Source organism: Rhamphochromis longiceps, linkage group LG20 (genome assembly GCF_057381845.1).
Source record: "Rhamphochromis longiceps isolate RC_006_pf linkage group LG20, R_longiceps_female_GT1.1, whole genome shotgun sequence".
Taxonomy (NCBI): Eukaryota; Metazoa; Chordata; class Actinopteri; order Cichliformes; family Cichlidae; genus Rhamphochromis; species Rhamphochromis longiceps.
This window is the reverse complement of record NC_140576.1, coordinates 31,356,504-31,369,268: the sequence shown is the minus strand read 5'-3', so window position 1 is coordinate 31,369,268 and position 12,765 is coordinate 31,356,504. Positions and strand designations below refer to the sequence as shown.

At 39.0% G+C, this 12,765-nt stretch overlaps 1 protein-coding gene across 3 annotated transcripts; it reads right to left on the bottom strand.

Moving 5' to 3' along the window:
* Positions 1 to 835: 835 nt before the first annotated feature.
* pou6f1 (POU class 6 homeobox 1) lies at positions 836 to 11,704 on the bottom strand. 3 transcript variants are annotated; one of them, XM_085394441.1, is made up of 12 exons: positions 10,797 to 11,123; positions 10,404 to 10,496; positions 9,810 to 9,854; positions 9,280 to 9,472; positions 8,986 to 9,122; positions 8,206 to 8,431; positions 6,526 to 6,785; positions 6,311 to 6,439; positions 5,359 to 5,592; positions 5,082 to 5,217; positions 4,830 to 4,998; positions 836 to 3,342 (listed from the first exon to the last, which is right to left on the bottom strand). In XM_085394441.1, exons 1-12 carry the CDS (start codon positions 10,911 to 10,913, stop codon positions 2,997 to 2,999), a joined length of 2,085 nt encoding a protein of 694 aa, XP_085250567.1. In that variant the 5' UTR covers positions 10,914 to 11,123; the 3' UTR covers positions 836 to 2,996. The 3 variants fall into 3 exon arrangements, with proteins under 3 accessions (XP_085250567.1, XP_085250565.1, XP_085250566.1); XM_085394439.1 differs by lacking the exons at positions 9,810 to 9,854; positions 10,797 to 11,123 and adding an exon at positions 11,167 to 11,704; XM_085394440.1 differs by lacking the exon at positions 10,797 to 11,123 and having other exon boundaries at positions 9,810 to 9,889; positions 10,404 to 10,458.
* Positions 11,705 to 12,765: the final 1,061 nt, after the last annotated feature.

Here is a 12,765-nt window from a genome sequence, read left to right as displayed (position 1 = left end):
CAGAAAATAAATGGTTTAACAGGTGATCTGACCAGTGTCCTCACTGATTTTGGTCTAATTTTGCTTTTTGTCAGTGTCCTGTAGGTATTGTCTTGTTTCTGCAGCCTATTCAAGTTACACAGGTAGTCCAGCTCCTTTAGGATGACACAGCCATCTGTACCACCATAGGAAAGTTTGTTGTTTCCCATCATAGTCTGAAGAGTGTGGAGGACATAGCTGGAAATGGGCCACTTCACAAGGACAGCTCAGGGCTGAATAAGCACAGCAACCCAGCAGCAGGACTGGTATCTGTTCCTTTGGGTGAGGGGGAACAGGAGGAGAACTGCCAGAGTCCTACAAAATGACCTCTAGCAGGGTACTAAGATGTATTTTTCTAAGCAAACTGTCAAAAACACACTGAGTATGGCACAGAGGCCCAATATCCTTCAGTGAGAACCTGTGCTATCAGCCTAGCACCATGCAGCTTAACTGGCATTCACTCGAGAACATCAAAACTCGCAGGTCCGCCACTGGTGCCCTGTTGTCGTTATAATTTAGAGCAAATTCACACTGACCACATGTAATACACATAATAAAGACTGGAGACACTGTACTGAATGTCATGAACTGTGGTATCAGGATGAAATCCTCAGGCCCACTGTCAGACCTTTTGCTGGTGGAGTGGGCCCCGGGCTCCTTCGGGTACAGGACAATGCTCAGCCTTCTGTGACCAGAGTGTGTGGGCAATTCTTGGAAGATGACTGGCCCACAATGTATATTAATAAAGGCACTCTTTTTCTCCTTTTTTGAGTCATGTATATCAGCAGACAACAATCAGTAAGTAATAAAGATGGGTTTATTTATTTGACAAAAAAAATTATATATATAAAAAAAAAAACACAACAGCTTCCAATTTTCTTTTTCCCTTATCCTCCAAAAACACAAAGCTTTATGTTTGTTGTTGAATCAAATTAATATAACTTTCATATTATTAATCTAATTTATCTTATTGGACAACTTATATTAATCAATATGATATATTGCCTTCCCTTTTTGATCACCAAGGAAAACAAAACCTTTGTAATATTTATTACTTTATGGTTAGGTACATGTCCACCGCAACAAAGGCCTTCATACCGTCATTCAAAAGGTAAATATTAGCTGGAACATAAAATGTATTATTCGTTTCACAAACTCATAACAGAATAATAATAGCCTTTATACTTTGCAGTATTTGACATTTTATCTGCATAAAAAGGAAGAGAATCTTAATAATAGATGTTGCTTGTCAGGTTGATGGCTGCACTGTTGCAAGTACTGCTACATTTTGCAAAGCTTCCTACTGTTCAAGCACATTAAAAAGCAAAGAGAATTCTTTCAAAATCAAAACTGAAACCTTGACGGTAGATTAACCATTCATAACCCTTCACTGTCACTAAAGTGCAAAGAATCCTTGAAACATCGGTACAGAAGGCGCCAACTGTTTTTCTTTGTTTTCTTCCAATCAGAAAGTAGCTTTATACTGCATGTGCAAAGTGTTCACAAAGCGCTTAGGCTGAATATCATAAAGCACCAAACCACAAACTGCTTTCCTTCACTGAACAGTTAATTACACACTTTTTTTTTTAAATTTACTTAATCAATTTGATTGACATTAGGCTTATTAAGAGTGCCCAAAAATGCTACTAATGTTTCAAACGGCATGACACCGCTTTAAATCGACTTCATAATAGACCAATTAAGCTCCCATTTTCCAAATATACTTAATCAAACTCAAGATGAAAAATGTAACAGTCAAAGCAATGAGCAAAGAGAAAGCAAAAGACACTCAGAGTAATATGAGCACCTAAAAGCCGAATGAAAAAAAGAGTAAAGAAAAAAAAGTTTAAAAATAGGTCAGACGATCGTGAATTCACATAGAAATGTTATGAGCATTTGCACAATCAGTTAGTCACAAACAAACAAAGCGTCACGAAAAAAAAGATGTTTACACTTGTGGCACCATAGATGACTGCTATAATACTAGTTTGATAACTTAACTTGTTACCCATGGACATGGAGCAGCGTCACACACTTCACACAGGTGCAAAAAAGAAAAAAGAAAAAAAAAACTTACATCCATTAAAGACAGGATGAGCACAGATTTTAAGCTCACCTTTATGATGAGCAACTAAATATATCAAAGTTATGATTGTCCCAAAACACAATCAGGAGTCTGTAACTTTTAGGGCTTATTGGACCTAATAAATCTGATGAAATTAATGTTAATATAGTCTGTAAAGTCTTATAGAAAAAGAAGCTACTTTCAGCCTCTCCTTTACTCACAGGAGGTCACCTAAGCAAGTAGCTCCACGTGTTTGATTTGGATTTTTCATGCTGGATGCCCTCCCGATGCAACCCCAAAGAGATCTGTGTGTCCTCCTTGTGAGGACTCCGGATCTTTCTCCTGTTAGGCAAAATGTGTAAACCACTACTCTGCAGAGTCCTATGTCAGTCAGTCAACATTGCATTTATGTTCGCAGAGCTGCTCATGCAGGACAAATACTTTCTGGATATAAATTAATGCAGCTAGAAATTTCACATTATCCATTCTGACCCAAGCATATTCGTATTCAAACATCAAGCCATTGTCGCAGCGTGACATACATGTAACTAAACTCAATGTGACTTAATACATAACCACTTAACATAAGTCAGAGGGATAGCCTATAAAACCACTTGTATAAAAGTTCATGAACTGTTTTAAATATAACATGTTAATATCACTGTATAAGGTAAGAGGACCATGCAGTTTGACTTAGTATGCACCACACAAAAGTAGTGTAAACAAGTAGAACACAATTATACTTCAGTTTTAGCACTCTTTCAAAAGATCTTTGTAATTTCTTAATTTTCTCAAAAAGTTGCTAATCTTTCAGTCATATTTACAACACAATTCACTTCTGTGCTGCTGAATTACATGTTCAAATTCCCAAAAGGATAAAAGATCGGTTAGAAAATCTCCCAGAATGAGGTCACTACTGAACCTGGAAAACGTTGATCTTGCTTGTGTTTTTCAGTGTCTGTCTCCGGTTGCAGAACCATACACGCACAACCTCTCGGTCATAGTTTAGCTCTCTTGCAATCTCTGTAATCTCCTGTCCTGTTGGCAGAGCATTCTTCTCAAAGTAGGAATTGAGTACTTCTATTGCCTGAGGTGTGAAACTAGTACGCCTCTTGCGTTTTTTGGAAGGTTCCCCACCGACAAACTCCATCAGATTTTGCTGGCCTTTCTGGTTCCAATGCTCGGCTTCAGCCAGCCACTTTTCCAACACAGGCTTTAGTTTCTGAGCGCTTTTAGGGGTGATATCCAGCTTTTCAAACCTGCAAAAGAAAAGAAAGTTCAATCTGAACTTTTTCAGAGGGATTAGGGATGCAAGAAATGGCTCAGACATTATCTGAATGTGCATGCACAAACAAACCACTAAACTGCACATGCCCAAACTAATTAGTATCTCCAAATTAGAGGCCCTAACATGCATTGCCATTATTTCTCAGTGGGATATATATGTAAGCCTGATGATATGATACAGTAACATTTCAAAGACATTTGGCTGGTTTCAAATGAAAATAAATGGAGCCATCATCATTAATTATGTATTATATCAACCCCCTGCAACCCATCTGCTGTTATTGAGAATGTTAATTTTTATCCAATACACAAATTAATTACTGTGATCATCACATCAGTAATGGGAATACGTGGTATGTTACGCAGCTCCACGGTAAACCTGGATGCATGCTTAATGAGCTGTGCATAAGTCCAATTTATGCACAAACAGACCTGTGCCGAAGCAAATGGACAGGTATAATTCAGTTACCTGTAATAATGGCTTTAAGATTTGCAGGGTGTTTGTAGGTTTGTTTTTATTCATGTCACATTGGAGCGGTTAATGTTGGTGTGTGAATGATCCCTGTCATTGATTCAGCAGTGATATAAGGTGAAATAAAGTATTTTTACAGTACTCTACAGGGGTAAAATCCAGAGGTAATATATTTGAGGACAAATTAACAAAAGACTTAAAAGCCCTGGAGACAAATTTATGTTTAGGATTATGCCGACTGCAAGCCGAAAAGCCATTACTCAAACATGGCAGAAGAAAGAGTTGTAACTGACGCTGAGAACTGAATAAATGTAATGCATAATATACTGTGTACCTCTTAGCGAAGCTGGCTATTTATTGCAGACTGCAACCAGACAAATTTACTAGGTTCTTGATAACCTTGGTTGACTATATGTACAGTAGTGTTAAATCTACCCTCATTTTTTTATATTTTGTTAGTAAAATGGAAGAGAGGTCCATAAATTAATATAAACATGTGCAAACAGACAATACGGGTGTAAAAAGAAAACCAAGAAAAATGAGTGTGAGTTGTAACGTTGTAATGTCCTGTTCTATTATATCAGAATATAATAGATATATCAGACTGCAGGACTCTCCATTAATATAATTAGTTTTCCTTATTTATATAACAATAATTATAATACCAAATTATTATTACTATTGTTTTTCTTATTTAATGACTGTTGAAAAGCGCGTTGACAGATATACTTGCAACTTTCTAAACAATAAAGTGTGAGCATATATATTAAAAGAAAACTGCTTGTATGTAGTTAGAATATCAGGACTAATTTTACTAAGCGTCTTTGCTTTTCCCTTGTAGTTACATTTTCATTTCTCTTACATAAAAGACAGATGAGTGAGCTGCATAAAATGAAGGCTGCAGATGAATTACAATCACAAGAATTACAAAAAAGTAGAAGAAAAAAAGCATCTGCGTGGAGAGCAACAAAAACAGGAGGGTAATACCTGCAAATGGCAGACTGGCTGTAAGCTGGACCTTCAGTTGCAGTGAGAGCCTGCCCTACTTGTGTCTGAGTAAGCCCCAAGGACAGCCGACGGATCTTGAAATTCTTGGCAAACTCTCGAATTTCCTCCAGATTAATGCCCTCCTCTGTGCTGACTGCCTGCTGGGGTTCTACAATTCAGAAGAATCTGGTTAAAAATATCTACTTACTTAAAACAGATCAGTGGCTGGGAAGGAGAAGCAGGTGTACATACTGCTGACAAGCTGGCCCACTTTTGCTGTGTCTCCACAGGTGATGGGAACTGAGGGGGAGAGTGTGGTGGCGGTCTTTAGTACAGTTGGCTGTGGGGCAATGACAACCGGTGACTGGGTGACAGTTGTTACTGAAGCCTGGGAGGATTTTTAATAAAAATAATTGTTAGATTCAATGTGTTATAATCCAATTTTACAAAAACAAATCCCCAATATTTAAATGTTCAACAATATTTTAATTTGTCATAACCTCAAGCAGTACTTTTTGTTATTTCCTACCTGTGTGCAAGGTTTGGTAAGTGTTGGAGGAGCTGTGGTTTTAGGCAGAACTGCTGCAGAAGTTGCGACTGCAGCAGGACCATTCCCTACAGTGGCAATGATTTGTCCCTGTGTGTTAAAAAGCAGCTGTGGGGCCACAGTCTGGACCTGGAGACCCTGGAGCGGAAGCGTGGGAGTTGCAGCTCCTCCAGCCAGAGAGGCTGGATTCACTAAAAGTGGGAGTGTCCCTATGACCTAAAAACATTGTTAAAAATGAAATCCAAACAAACATTTAAATATAAACTTCTCAGCTGATTTTCACTTAAATCCGCTTTTAGGACATTCAGTATCCTGATATGCTCGTGTTTTTGCTACTGGGGAATAAGTACATCCTATTAGAGGTTCTGTCACAGAAGCCTTGTATTTTTCAATATTAAACACTACACAAGTCCAAAAGGCTGCAATAATGGTGGGAGTGAGTAATGAAACTATTTAGAGGTCAAGCAGTTTCAGTTGAAATTGTCTGATGCTCTACTGCCTTGAAATAGCACTGTGAACTAATGTAAACTGGAGGCTGGATGCAATTTTTCCATAACAGACATGCATGAAAACAATATAATTGTCTTTGGAATGATTATAGTTCACTATGCATCATTTTAAAAGTTTTGCAAAAGTGTGAGCCACATTAAGTAAGTAAACAACACTGTCTTCCAATCCCTTATTTGTCTCATTTCTCTTTTTAATGGCGTCCAATATGTGCTCTAGTCTGCGTTTTGTCTAGCTCCTACTGCAAGGACAATGGTGTTGCTGCCAGGATTGCTTTCATTTTATTAAAGGCATTTTCCTGTTAGCTGAAACAATCAAGTAGAGAGAAGAAAGGCGGGTAACAGGATGAGAACAGGACAAGGTCATTACTCAAATCTAAGCTCACTGACATAATATTATTACAGCAGCAGTATTTTATGGCACTCACCTGGCCCTGGGCATTTGTGATGATCTGACTGGTGATTCCAGCCATGCTGGACATGGCACTGTTAATGATGGGAGTGGATGTAAGGGAACTGAGGAACTGTGGTTGCGCTCCCAAGGAAGCAGCATTGATCTAGGCACAAAGATCATAACATGTTCATTGTGTATTTGAAAGATGACAAATGAAGAATGGTATGAACAGAGGAAGAGATTTCTTACAATAGCGGGGTTAATGGAGAGTCCTGCAGTCTGAAGTGCTGCCACTGACAAGTTGGACGGAGAGATGGTGTTGGTGGCAGTGGTCGTCTGGGCTGTTCCCACCTGAGCAACAGTAATCTGTGCACCGGTTACCTGCGGTGCCTGAGGTGTCACCTGCTGCATGGCTGCTTGCACCTGCTGAATGGGTGCTGACTGAGACTGGAACACCGCCTGTGCATTGGCTTGCAGCTGAGGCTGGACTGAGTTCAGGACAGTTGCAGCTGAGAAAGATATTATGCAACATTCTAATGTTCTGCAATGAAGTTTAGATAGATAGATAGATAGATAGATAGATAGATAGATAGATAGATAGATAGATAGATAGATAGATAGATAGATAGATAGATAGATAGATAGATAGATAGATAGATAGATAGATAGATAGATAGATAGATAGATAGATAGATAGATAGATAGATAGATAGATAGATAGATAGATAGATTACCAACAGTATAACAAGTAAGTTTGTGGAATTTCTGCCCACCTATATTCCATGATTATGTGCAAGGGGTATAACTGCAAAGATTGACAACCACAGCAGCTCAGCACAAAGTTGTAGACAAGGTAAAGTTACAGTGTGCTGAAGCAAATAGTCAATAAAGGCAGCCAGCTCTTTGCTGACTCAGTAACTGAAGAACTCCAAACTTCCTCTGACATTAACATCAGCATAGAAACTGTGCACTTGGAGCATCCATGGCAGGTAGTGCAGTACTTTTTTACATATACAGTATGTTGTCAAGTCTACAGCTATACTAGCAGCTCTGTGTACTTAGTACAGTCCGATGTAGCAGCTAGTAATGGAAAGTCAAGCCAATGCAAAATTGCCTTTAAATCTGCAGTCTTTCTAGTGGTCAACAGAGGGCGACTGTGCTTGCAAAAATTAGTGTAGTTGCATAGGATTTTATGGGAAAACAGCCCTGTCATGATCTATGGCCTTGATTTAGACTTTCCTGATAAGTTTATCACCAGATACAAGTCTGTCTGAACACAGCAAGATTATCATTTTATAGATGACGTTCCAAAATAGAGTCAAAAAGGAGGATAGAGCAAAGTATGCTTAACTGTATCACTGACAAGTAGTTAACCAATGAGCATGCAGTTTCCACTGGTTTGCATCTTATCTGTATTTGTGATGACTACTTTAAAAAAAAAGCTAAGCTTGAGGAAAAGAAAACTTTCAGCTTGATACTTCACAATGACACTACTTGGGTTAATTGTTTAGTGTTTACCACACCAATTTATAATAGCTGATGGAAAATCTGACCTGAAACATCAATTACACATTTACAAGTATAATAGGAGGACATAGATGTTTATGCCGTTTAGACAGTTTACTTCATCAGATATATTAACTTAGTAATTTCGTTTTATTTCATTCAAAGAGGCTGAAATCACAGTATAGGTCATTACAGAGCATATTTCATTGAGCTGAAACTCAACAATTCCCTTTAAGCAAGCACTATTATTCTCATATCACAATCAAATGTACAAAAGGTCATAAGATTCAATAAAAAAAGCTGGTGAAGATAATGATGTCTGCATTTGTTGTTGAATTTTTTAATTGTAATCTTGTCAACACGAATGCAGACATATTGAAGATATAGGAGGTCAAATAAAAGCAGGCATTCACGTTGTTTTACCTTGAAAGCCAGCAAATGGCAGTTTGAGGAGACTTCCAGCTGGGTTAGCCGCTGTGAAACCAGGGAGAGTAGCTACATTGGTGGTAGGAAGAGTGAGAACAGCCAAACCGCCCTGGCCACCGATGGCACCTGGCATGCTGAGAGGAATGAGCAGCGGCTGACCCAGTGACCCCGTCTGTGCCATCATACCAGTCATCAGAGTGGCCAGACTTTCCTGGGTCAGCACCTAGTGAAAAAAATTCCATCAACATTTATGCCTGCGAGGTATTCAATGTGCTTTCAGTGGACTATTTTGTCTCCTTATTATTTTTAATGTTGTGTTTTTACACAGTGAAACTAAATAGTCATACTTCGGTTACTGTGTGTGGACTGAAAACTCCACTATTAAGCTTTTTTTTTTTAAAAAGCATGTTAGGGGTTTTACTTTTGACTGCTGAAATTGCTGAAAATGTTGTGCTAATAGCCTCAGGCTATGTGTTCAGCAACTTGGATTAAACTGCTCATCCTTTTTACTTTCACAGTGCACAATGGCATCGGTATACAACCTCACTAAATCACCTACAATGATTTTTTTTAATGTAATAATACTGACACTTGGCTCTCTGGTGCATTCGTTTTCTACAAGAATAATATGTAAAATGAGAAAAATCCAAATGGCTTTCCCACCCACTCTGAGCTCTTTCTACCGACCTTTAAAATCAGACAGCAAAACTACTTTGTTTCTCAGATGGTTAAATATGAATATGAGGTGCAGTGTGTGTGCATCTCAAAAAGTCAGACCTGTGGACAGCCTTGCACAGTGATGGGCATGGCGGCCTGGTGCTGGGGCAGAGACACGCTGATGGGAACAGCAGGGGTCAGAGTTTGGACCGTAGGAGCTGGAGGCTCCACAGACACCACCTGCTGCTCACCCAGCACTGCAGGAGCACAGCCAGAGTTGGTTATTAATTACATTTTAAGTTGTTGATTTTTTTTTTAAATCACACAGATGTTATTAGGAATTCACTACAAGTCTGGATATATGAGAAGTGAGTTCTCTGCTATCCAGCATTATCAAGGATGACAATGATTTACCTACACCACCCCCTGTGCTCTGGGGCACTGTGGGGCTGTCCTGGGTGCTGCTGGCATCAGGTTGCTCTCCAGCTTCAGCCACGCCCTCATCAGTTTTGCATTCGCTCTTCCCATCAGCTGCTGAAGAGGCTGAAGACGCATCGACTTCTACTTCTAGCACTCGAATGGTTTCATGGCCAGACATCACAATGACCTGCACAGCGATCAGGATTTTAATCTAAGAGGACTCAAATGCAAAGAAGGCCTCTGCTTTTCTTTGAGTTTGTATTAAAAATGTAATAAAATAGTTATGTGCAATTATTTTATGAAACAACAGGAGATAATTCTCATCTGACCTAGCACCAGAGGGGTGTAAAACAAAAATTCTGTAAATTCAGTATTTCTCCACCTTGTCAATTCCCTCTGGAAGAACTTAGCTGATGACTCATGGTATGCAATAATGACAGACCTAGTGGAGGGGCAGCAAGACAACCTGGGCTGGAGGACAAGGTGCAGAGAGACAATGCAGGAAGAGAGAGGAGGATGCATACCTGGTTGTCTTTGGCAGGGAATTTCAAAGTGCAGGATTTAAATGGCTGAAAAAAGACTTCTGCAGTCAGACAGTGAATGGCTAAGGAGAACAGAGAAGCCGAGCACATGTTAGGACAAAATGAACCAAACAAAAAAACAAAAAAAAAAGAGACATAAATGAAAAGAGCATGAGTACACATAAACAATGATAAGAGCATCAGCCAACAAGCAGTTCAAGCAATGCTTTCTTAAAGGTTGCCTTTGTGCTTCTGTGAAGAGCATTGCTTTTGTTTGCTGACTATGTCTAGACACAATGTTACTAGAGAGAGAAAAACCACAATTAATTATTAAGCATGGCAATTCAAAGACTGTTTCCAACACAAGCATAGGTATTATTAGTCTATAAAACACAAAAGTGCATCGGGATCTCAGTGGTCTGCTGTGTGACTGTTAATCATTCCATTATGAAGTGGCACGATGGCGCATGGAGGGTGACAGGAGCAAACAGCAGCAAACAAGTCGAAGGCAAAGTTATGTTTAGTTAAGCTCACTGCAAGAGTAGGTTGGGAAGGGGGGGGGGGTCCACTTCTCCCTAACAAACACATGAGTGTTACCTGCTCATTGACAGTAAGTGGGGCATCTTTGGCAGGCAGATCCTGGGAGTTCATGGCTTGCTGCACCACCACAATCACTGTCTTCCTGGCATTCTGGGTTAACAAAAAAGAAGAAAAAAAAAGTGATTTAAAAAATGTAGAACCATTTTAGAAATTAAAATATGTATCAAGTTTCCCGGATAAGCCCACAGTGTCTGCACTTTAATGACAAACCCAGCTTAAACAGAACCAAATGCAGAGGACAGGGTTTTTTCTTTCTTTTCAATTCATTGCTATTATAGTCATTGCACGAGTAGACTATTTGAAAGGGGCCTGTAAACAGGCCATACTGTTTTGCACTTAAGCAGCAGAAAACGTGATCAAACACGCTGGTCGTGGACGTTAAGTGGTTACCCGTCCACCACGGATCACAAAAAGACTCGAGACGGTGCGTTTCCTGCTGCAATGCCCCGTTAGATATGAGGATCTGTCAAAAACTTCAGCGGGTGTTGATGGGCTCCCCACCCCCATCCTGGCCAATAAAAGTCTCGCCGCGTCGGCCACTTTTGAGGACAAGCAGCAAGCACGGAGCACAGGCGACGGAAATCATCTCGATCCGTGCCAAGAGACCGAATATTATGTATTTCCCTCTCTTTATCATAAATATATAAATTATGCTAATTACGAACATTGCATATTAACCAAAACTCATTTCCTCTCGCCATTTCGCTGCTATGCGCGAAGCGCAAGCCAGAATACGGTCCGGTTATTATATTCAACTTACCGCGTATATGCAGCTTATTTTCTGTAATCCCCGGCTCTTAAAAAGGTCCTTGTCACAGTTTGTTTCAGTCACACATAATTAAAAATTCATCTCAGCTCCCAGACAGGCGCTGTGACTGCACACAAAAGAGGTATTTGCATTGATAAGGAGGCTTGCAATGTTAGGATCTCCTGTCTCTTAATATTTAATGACGATGCCCTTTCTGCAACAGTTCAGATAATCAAAAATCCTTGAGGTGTCTCACAGAATCCTATTTGAGCTGTAAAGTCGGACAAAATTGCTACAAAATTGGCCTTTTGCACTACGTCATGAACATAATTTATGCAAGAAAAAAATCTTGCATTGAAAAATGTCTGCCTCGACTTCAGAGGTGCCATGGTTCTCTTAAAGGGGAAGTAGCGCACACAAAGACGAGCAATGGAGACGCTTTCATGAAACACTGTGCCGATACGTTTCAATTTCCCAACACCGCTGTTTGTCTGTAATATCACGATATTCGCATCGTTTTTGCGTTTATGTGAACGAGAATTAAATTATTTAATATAGCAGAAATAATTATGGAGACTTGTGGGCTCTCTTCTTAAAATGACGTAGATATGTTTTTTGTGGTTGCTTTATATGTGTTTCTCACTGGATTAAAACATTTCTGACTGATGATTGTCATAGCATATTTTTTAAATTGGAAGATAATATATAACCTTTGATCATGGTGTAGACAGTCGTGCTATTTTGAATAATCCCGTGTTAATTCTGAATGTGATACATAAGGAATGAATGTGTAGTTCTGAGATCAAAGGTCATCATTTAGTTGATGAATAAATTAGTTGACTCACACAAAACTAACCATTTTAATAATGTAAATTTTTAGGTAACCCATCAGGATAAACAAATGCCGAAAATTTATATTTTTTATCGGCTTGGTTTGCCATCCCAATGATTTTCGGGAGTTTTACTGACTGAGATTAATTGTATACATACACACATACTCAGAAGGCTAATCGGGACAGAGTGGAGACACCTGGGGAAAACAAGCTAAGGGTGCAGATAATCAAGATCACTAGACAGGGGAGGAAATAAAACTTAAAATAATACCTAAAAGACAACTAAATATAAAAGTAAAACAGGATATAACTGATAAGAGTTAATTAGTAAGCAAGTTTTAGTAAACACTCTACACAAGACAGCTTGTGTAGAGTGTTTCATGTTTATGAGCTATTCATGTTCATAAACATGAACATGAATAATGTTCATGTTTATGAACATGAATAGCTGAAATGACCTTAACATAATTGATTTATTAATTTTTGTTGATTTGTTGATGTCTTTATCTGGACCAAATTGTATATGAGGATGCTGTATAGGACGTGCAAGAGTATATTAAGGACACACAAGAAAATAGCAATGATGGTGTTATAATATTGTATATTTCTGTTATATTTTACTGGCCCTAAAGTACATATGTCAAACCCAAGGTCCAGGGCCCTTTGCAAATTGTGCCCAGCAATAAATGTAGATTAACCTGCATAAATGTCTATGTCCATATATTTTCTTATTAGAAGGCAGTTTACATGTGGTACATGTGAACTTCCCAAAGATTAG

Excerpts from the sequence above, each read along its gene's own strand:
- pou6f1 (XM_085394441.1), bottom strand. The coding sequence starts at position 10,913 with ATGGGGGTGGGGAGCCCATCAACACCCGCTGAAGTTTTTGACAGATCC. Across the intron at positions 8,432-8,985 it reads CTGTGCAAGGCTGTCCACAG|GTGCTGACCCAGGAAAGTCT; the intron begins GTCTGACTTTTT and ends TTTTTTCACTAG. Across the intron at positions 5,593-6,310 it reads TCACAAATGCCCAGGGCCAG|GTCATAGGGACACTCCCACT; the intron begins GTGAGTGCCATA and ends CAATGTTTTTAG.